Here is an 8888-nt window from a genome sequence, read left to right as displayed (position 1 = left end):
GTTGAACCGAATGAGTTGTGATGAATATATAAACACCTATTTATAGATCCTTATGGAGTATTCTAGAATGTTCTAAAATATTTTAGATATTTATGATAATAAATATAATCATGAAATATTCAAGAATGTTCTAAAATATTCCAAATATCTTGTAATAACTAAAAATATAATTATATAACTATACATCATATATGTTATTACAATGGTTAAAGGTTCAACATATAGACCAAGAAGTTGTGGGTTCGACTCTGATAAGTCGTATGTCTTCATGACAGAAAATAGCCAAACAGATTGAAGCCAATAGTACTGAGTTGGCTATTACAACCCGACACCCGACTTAGAAAGGACAATTGTTGGCATCCCAATATAGTAGTTTACGTTTTATTGACGATAGTAATGGCAATAACATTGATCTGACAATAGTCATGGTGAAGCCATCGGAAAGAACGACCTGGATACCACACAGGGTGAGTTTCTTCACCCATCCAAAGTTTGACAAACTTATTCCAGTTAAGTGATGCACTTGTAGCATCGGAGAAAACTTGCAAAGCATCTTGTACCCAATTGAGATTACCAGTCTTGTCTATGACCCTTTTAAACATTGTGATAGTTTTAGGCATTTAAAAGGGTTAGATCGATGTTTGAAGTAGGGATAGACCCAATGTAGTTTCTTGACCAAACAAACACCAAAACAAACTGTTTTAGACTATCAATCTCTTTAAGTCGTCAATTAAACAATTAAACATGCAAAACCCAATCAATTAGAAAACATTTAACTTAAATTAATTATACGTTATAAACAAAAAGCTATTAATTAAATAATAAAATAAAAAGCTATTAATTAAGTTGTTAAATTAACTAAACCATTAAACAATTAGGGAAACATAAAAAGTTTAAACAAAAACCAATAAACCATTAATTACAACCACTTAAACCAATAAAACTATAATGCCAAGGTTTAGAACCAAACCAAACTAAATGAAACCATTTAAATAAATTAGAACGGATAACCCATCAAGTCATGGCTTAACGGTTTGGTTTAGCTCGAGAAAAACGAGGGCCCTTCACTAGTTTCAACTTTCACATGTGAAAATAGCATGGTTCCATCACCTATACTAGAACTTTGACGTCACTACCTAGTATGCTTAATGCAATAAGTATATTTGGTATCATAGAAATGTTTTCACTTGAATCTAATTATACATTTGGTTGTTGGTATATTACTTTGGTATACATTCGATTTTCTATTTTGTTCCACCTAACCAATGTTCAACTTCATGCATTGTAGTTACTTACACTTGTAGATGCCTTGTTTTTCATAATGTAACCATGTCTTTAGTTAGTGCACATTAAAGAAAAATTTGAAATAACAATTATAATCGCAAAACATTAGATTACGTTGACTTGGTGCACAATACTCACATCTATCTTATTACATTCTCTTTTCCTATGCATTTTAACTCTATCATTACTCAATACAAGTGCCAAAAATGCATACAGAATAAACATATACACATGAGATAGAATATTTGAATGCAAAGTTTCCACATATAAATATCAAAATTCATCGATTTTGTCCTCATTGAAGTATTGTCCAGAAGGACAATCTTCAATAGCAATGAGAGCTACTCTCAATATGTACTCGGCACCTTGTTGAGGAGTGCGGTTTCCATAATTGTCTGTCATGTCAGTTTGAACGTAGCCAGGATGCACACAATTGACGTATATTTTTTGTCCATCAGCTCTCTAATCAATGTCCCTCGCTAGCACTCTTGTAAATGCATGCAAAGCAATCTTACTCATCTTGTAGTTTGGGAATCTTGTTGGCCAACCCTTGCTCTCCCATGTTTTCAATTTTACATCATTCAAGTAGTTGCTTATTATTGTGTCAATGTAGCTCTCCGAAAGGTTGTTTAAGTTGGACAACTCTTCTCGTAATTTTATGTTTTGAAGATTCTGCATAAGAAAGTAAATAAACACTTTAATATGATGACAACCATTGTGTCTTCATTGTTTCATGTGAATATTCTAAAGAGGGAGGGACAAACTATAAGTCACTAAAGAAAACATGAAAATCAATATTAATGGGAAATTCTCAATGAGAGGGTCTTACATTAACTTTTCCAAAAACCGATCCAACATTGATGATACGGCCACCATACAAAGAATGACGAACTTGAGGAAGCAATGCCTTCGTTATTGCTTTGGCACCATAATAATTAGTAACAATACATTCTTTTGCGGATTCATACTCAACAATAAAAGCCTTAGTGTGGGTTGGATTGTTCTATGTTAGACAAAAAATGAATATATCAAATTTGGTACAAAATCCTCCAAAACTTTAGAACGGGGGTTGTGATATACCAATTTGGCTCTAAAACTACTTGGTGTCAGTGTAACCTTGAGCAACAGTTTTGTGGCGTTTTGTTTTTGGGTCAAGTTTTGGGATATTTGCACTATGATCATTTTGTTGTCACCATTCTCTTTTAAAAATATATATGGGTTTGGGGGACATGTTATTACTATCTCGTCACTTTATTAAACACAAACTACAAGAATAATATTGATTAAAAAGATATTCTTACCAATAAGTCATGCATAGTTAAATTGATCCCGTGAACGTATTCAACGTTAATAGGTGAGTCGATTATTGCAGCGTTGTTAACCTAGAGTTGATGAGAACATTGGAAGTAATGTTAGGTAAATTGATATTAATCCCTTGAACTAAAAATCATACCCCATTTGTCCATGGGTTTAATGTGTCCAAAAAGCTAGACCATGATGATTTCATTTCATCATTATTCGATCCTCGCATGTCTAGTAATACAAGTAAATATAAATAAATATAAATAAAACTAACACTAAAAATGACCTTACAAAATTGCATTCAGGTTTATAACTTTTACAAAGCCTTGGGTTAGATGTAGTCATCAAGAATTTAGACAATAACTAGTGACTTGAAACTACTACATATCAACTCTTTCTACAACAAACGTTACAACGCCTAGTGAGATTTCTTGTATGTGATTATGATGTATTTCCTTGTCTCATGTTAAGAGAGACCATGGGACTGAGCAGTTTTATATGAACATACTTCGATAAGTTATAGCCGATGATGCAAATACATATGAGAATAATATGCTACATGAACCAAGGTTAAAGGAACATGATTCTTATCTTCTTTTTCTAATGACTTAGCAAACATGATTGTTGTTGTCACATGTACATTAAGAACTCGGAAATGCCAAAATCATCATTCCTATATTCAAATGAACACTTTACCAAGGGACTACATAAGTTGTCTCTTGGTTATTAGGTAGTCCCTTGGTTATGCTTGTAGAAGGGGAAGAGAGGGAGGGAGAATATTTACAAGGATATCTAAGCCACCAAAGGTTGATTCAATCCAAGCGGCAAAGCGAGAGATGGATAGGGGATCCGTGATGTCCAGCTGGTGGAAATAGAGCTTCCCTTCATCTTCTTTCTCTTTAGATTCTTCTTGAATTAGTTGTTGCTTGAGGTGGTTGAGGGCATTGAGGCCCGTTCGATTCTCCGAGCCGACAATACAACAATGAGACCATGTTTTGCAAAGAGGCGGCACAACTCGAGTCCAATGCCTTTGCTACCTCCCGTGACCACGGCTACTAGTCCCTTGCCCGTCCACCAGGACCTAATCACAATTCATCATCATAGTGTAGTGTGTTACAATTCGAAGGACTCGAGAATGATAACATTGAGCTACATGTGTAAAGGGTCATATTTCGGTGTCTAATAGACATTAGGAAAAACAATATATGGATGTTTTTTCATTAAGGAATGTGATGCCGCTACCATTGGCAACTCTTTGAGCTACAACTGCTGAAATGGCGTCAGATTTGTTGATTCATTGGCCATTATGCAACATTATGCAACCCTAATTATGGGAAACATTGCCAAGCTAAACATTTTTGAGGAATATTTTGGATTAGAGACAAACCCTAATCTACAAGCTCTCATTTTCTCTGTGTATAACCTGTTATCGTTCTCCATGGTTAGGCTTCTTCTTCTGCCTTTTGCAGCTTTAGACTCAAGATTAAATATCATGAAAAGGCGTTCACGTTTGAAAAGTTGTACTCAGAATATCAATTCTAGATTAAATAACATAAAGAGGCGTTCACGTTTGATCTTTAGAATACGCCGAATATTGAGTGGGTAATGACTTGACCCTTTGCTGACTAGGGTCCCATAAATTGATGTAATGAAGAAAACGAAATCTGAACAAAAAAAAAGACATTTAAAACACATTTGCTCCACTGATATTTGATCAATTCTGTTTCCAGGTCTTGCTAGATGATATGTATATAAAAGGCAAGAGTATTATCTAAACATATGTAGATGTACGATGTATTTAAAGGCTAGAGCACCACACATTTCAGTGTGAGTATATCTAAACACATACATTATTACATATATGTATAAGATCATAGTTTAATTCTAATATCCATTTCGTACCTACTTACCTTTGTTTTCATAATATAGGTACAAAATGCTTTACCGATATAGGTACATAATATACATATGGAATGTTTTCGTACCAATGCGATGTTAGATAATGACAAATGATCATCGCATTGGTACGAAAACATTCCATATGTATATCATGTACCTATATCGGTAAAGCATTTTTTGTCTCTAGGACAAGCTACCAATAATGGGTTGCCTATTGAACTCACTAAGAACTGCGCCACAAAACCAATCCCTTAGGATGAGTCATTTAGACCACTCAAAGAACATGTGTGTCAAGCTTTATCTCCTCTTATAAGACCCATCTAAACCGTTTGAGTTGGAGACTGATGTAACTGATTATGTGGTAGCGGCAGTTTTATAGCACAATGTCAAACCCACCACATTTGAGAGTACAAACTTACTCCTACTCCGTGTTGGTACTCAGTTCAAGAAAAAAAGTTTTCTTAAGTTATGGAGATATTACCTATATGGAAATCGTTTTGTGGTAATTATAGATTATTTACTACTCCTTGAAATATTTCTGTGACCAACAAGACATCATGGGTCGTAAGGTAGGATCAAAAAATCGCAATCAAGACTTTGATTTCTCGATATGATATCGTAGAGGATCCTTGAGCACTATCACTGATACATTGAGTCATATTCATGAAGTTAACATGTTTACCTTCACTTAAATTTAATTTAATGTATATAAACGTCTTTGAGGAAAGTACCTTGACAATAGTTATTTTGGAAAGCTTCTTCACTTCTCTCACCAAACCCATCTAAAACTTACAAGACTGAGACTGATGCAAGTGATTATGCAGTAGATGTAGTTTGTATCGGGATGCCATACCCGTCGCGTTCGTTCATCTTGTGACTAGAGGTTGATTTAGGCTTGCCCATGCACCCCTCCTTTTCATAAAGGCATTCAAACATTCGTGTCGTGTGTGTGTCTTCCTCTCGTGCATTCATTCGTCTTGTGATGAGGGGTTGATTCGGGCTTGCCCATGCACCTCTCCTTTTCACAAAGGCATTCGAACATTTGTGTGTTGTGTGTAAGCCTTCCTCTTGTGGGTTCATTCGTCTTGTGACTTGGGGTTGATTCAGGCGTGCCCATACACATCTCCTTTTCACAAAATGTTTGAACATTCATGTTGTGTATGTAAGCCTTAATTCCTTCTGGTTGAGAAAACTGGCGGTTCCGCCTCACGATCCACACATATTGGTGGATTTTCATGACGCAACATTGAGATCTGTAACCAAAAAGGGTCAACAAAGCAAAGGTCGACAAGGCAGAGGTTGACAACCTAAAACTCGTCGAGTGCAACTCTTGACAAGCTATCACTAGATCGAGGGTTGCCTTTGACCAAGAAAACCTTCAAACTTCTCTACCTTTCCAAACTCCCTAGTCCAAGACCCACGTGGTCCCACCCGAGTAGCACGCATGCACGACAACGCGACAACGGAAACACAGAATCACAAGGTTTTGCCCAAACAAAATAAATCATCTTGGGCACTTAGACAAGAGAGATTAGACACATGATTAATACAAGGAGCACAAGTTTAGAATAAAAGGGTTGGTGAGTGGCTACAACGGTGCCAACCTCAAGTTGACCACAAGCTCTAGCGAGAGATAGAAAATGATAGGGGGGTGGAGCGTCCCTTTTTGAATGCCGAATCACTCCTATTACTTCCACCAAGTGTTGAAACCCTAGGCAAAAGAGTAGAGGATGGAAAGAGATACCAATGACGACTCCATGCAATCACGAATGAGGAGACGTGAACTTCGAAGAAAACTACACCAAAGACGAGTAATGAAGGGAGAAGAGGAATACGAAGAAGAAGAGGATGATGGTGATGAATGCCTAATGACAATCACATGAATGCCGAAGATTGAAGACCGAGCACACAAACCACCAAAGACAAGCACACGAGCCACTCAAAGACAATCACAATGAACCACCAAAGACGAGCACACAAACTACCCAAGACGCGCACAATGAACCACCTAAGACGAACACACAAACCACCCAAAGACAAGCACAATGAACCACTAATAACAAACACACCAACCACCCAAGAAGAACTCATGAGCCACCTGAGACTAATATTCATCATTTAATTTTCGCTTCTAACTCGTCCCCCCACTTGTCTTTCATGGAGATAGGTTTACGTTTGAATAGCTTTGTGTCAATCGAAATACATTCACACATTATTGTTGCGGTTTGACCTTGAAGATTGTAAACCTATTGCCATTCCCATGGAGATAGGTTTACGATTGACCCTTCATGATACTAGAGATGCATTTGATGTTGCTCTCTATCAGCATGCAGTTGGATGCTTGATTTATTTATGCATAACCTGATCTAATATTCAATTTGTACTCGTGGGTTAGTTGCTATGACACTCGTGGTTTTTACTTCATGCTTGGTAGCTCATGCATATCTTGGTTGAGCAAGAAGCAGCCTATTGTAGCCTTCCAACTATGAAGTTGGGTATAGGGCAGCCTTCATAGCTACAATTGAGTGAGTGTGTGTGTGTGTAACAATCGGCAACAATTTGGTTTGGTTTGGTTTGAGAGGGTCAAAACCGAACCGTTTAAATTTTTTGAAACATGAACCGAACCAAGAAACCGTTAAACCGAACCATTAAACATTTTCAAACCGTTAAACCCACGGGTTCGTGGCTCGGTTTCGGTTTTCAACTTAGGTAAAATTTTAAATTTATAATATTTCATTTTTTAAAATTTTAAAGATGTTCCTAAAATGTGAGAATAAGGTCTAAAAATGAAAAGATTGTTTAAAAACAAATTTTAAAAATTAAAAAAAAACCATTAAACCGTTTAAACTGCGGTTTCTGATTGTTGAAACCGAACCGAACCATTGAAACCATTAAGTCGTGGTTTCGCGGTTCGGTTCGGTTCAAACCGAACCGTTATAGATTGTTATGTGTGTGTACCTCAGACTCTTTTTAGCTTATTTGGGTATTGGTCAGTCTTTTGCCAGTTTTTCTATAGAATACCGTGGTATACCTACAATTTTCTATTTTGTTCCAACTAAGCAATGTGCAACTTCATGCCTTTGTGGTTACCAACTTACCTACGCGGTGTAAATGCATTGTTTTTCATAATGCAACTATAGCTTTAGTTAGTACAAATTAACTATAGCTTTAGTTAGTACAAATTTAAGAAGAAAAAACAATTATAATTATAAAACCCATTTAAAGAAAGATTGAAAATGTGCAAGACTAGGTAGCATTGACTTGGTGCACAATACTCACATCTTATTACATTCTCTTTACCAATGCTTTATTATCTCTATCATTACTCAATACAAATGTCAAAGATGCATACAAAATAAACAAACAAGAAATGAAATATGTGAATGGAAAATTTCCACATCTAGGTCTCAAAATTCATCGATTTTGTCCTCATTGAAGTATTGTCCAAAAGGACAATCTTCAACAACAATGAGAGTTGCTCTCAATATGTGCTCGGCACACATCTAGGTCTCAAAATTCATCGATTTTGTCCTTATGGAAGTATTGCCCAGAAGGACAATCTTCAACAGCAATGAGAGTTGCTCTCAATATGTACTCAGCACCTTCTTCAGGAGTGTAGTTTCCATTATAGTCTGTCATTTCAGTTTGAACGTAGCCGGGATGCACACAATTGACGTATATTTTTTGTCCATCAACTCTCTGATCAATGTCCCTTGCTAGCACTCTAGTAAATGCATGCAAAGCAATCTTACTCATCTTGTAGTTTGGGAATGTTAATGGCCAACCCTTGCTCTCCCATGTTTTCAATTTTGCATCATTCAAGTAGTTGCTTATTATTGTGTCAATGTAGCTCTCCGAAAGGTTGTTTAAGTTGGACAACTCTTCTCGTAATTGTATGTTTTGAAGATTCTACATAAGAAAGTAAATAAACACTGTAAGTATAGGGCAACCATTATGTCCTCATTGTTTCATGTGAATATGCTAAAGAGGGAGGGACAAACTATAAGTCCCTAAAGAAAACATGAAATCAATATTCATGGTACATTGTCAACGAGAGGGTCTTACATTAAGTTTTCCAAAATTTGATCCAACATTGATGATACGACCTCCATATGGAGAATGGCGAAAGTGAGGAAGCAATGCCTTTGTTATTGCTTTGGTACCATAATAATTAGTAATGAAACATTCTTTTGCCGATTCATACTCAACAATAAAAGCCTTGCTGAGGGTTGGATTGGTCTATGAAAGACAAAAAATGAATATATCAAAATTGTTATAAAATCCTCCAAAACTCTAGAATGGGGGCTATGATTTCCCAAGACATGTGGATCAACATCTTATTTGGCTATAAAACTACTTATGTGGTGTTAGTATAACCTTGAGCAACAGTTGTGTCACATTTT

General features: G+C 36.2%; 1 protein-coding gene and 1 pseudogene across 2 annotated transcripts; both read right to left on the bottom strand.

Annotated features, from left to right (window-relative positions):
* Positions 1-1349: 1349 nt before the first annotated feature.
* Positions 1350-4098, bottom strand: LOC147847178 ((+)-neomenthol dehydrogenase-like). The gene is made up of 5 exons (XM_087339479.1): positions 4010-4098; positions 3371-3667; positions 2586-2666; positions 2114-2287; positions 1350-1956 (listed from the first exon to the last, which is right to left on the bottom strand). The coding sequence occupies exons 3-5, from the start codon at positions 2598-2600 to the stop codon at positions 1747-1749; spliced, it is 399 nt and encodes a 132-aa protein (XP_087195605.1). The 5' UTR covers positions 2601-2666; positions 3371-3667; positions 4010-4098; the 3' UTR covers positions 1350-1746.
* Positions 4099-7995: 3897 nt separating this feature from the next.
* On the bottom strand, positions 7996-8724 carry LOC147847177 (short-chain dehydrogenase/reductase 2 pseudogene; annotated as a pseudogene). The gene is made up of 2 exons (XR_015532358.1): positions 8551-8724; positions 7996-8394 (listed from the first exon to the last, which is right to left on the bottom strand). The product of XR_015532358.1 is annotated as a short-chain dehydrogenase/reductase 2 pseudogene (transcript).
* Between the last annotated feature and the right edge of the window lie 164 nt (positions 8725-8888).

The sequence above is a fragment of the Azolla caroliniana genome, unplaced genomic scaffold (assembly GCF_043228905.1).
Source record: "Azolla caroliniana isolate FFs.n. ecotype wild unplaced genomic scaffold, voAzoCaro1.0.p SCAF_1407, whole genome shotgun sequence".
In the NCBI taxonomy this organism is placed as follows: Eukaryota; Viridiplantae; Streptophyta; class Polypodiopsida; order Salviniales; family Salviniaceae; genus Azolla; species Azolla caroliniana.
The sequence above is the reverse complement of the archived record's forward strand: the minus strand, read 5'-3'. Positions and strand labels throughout refer to the sequence as shown.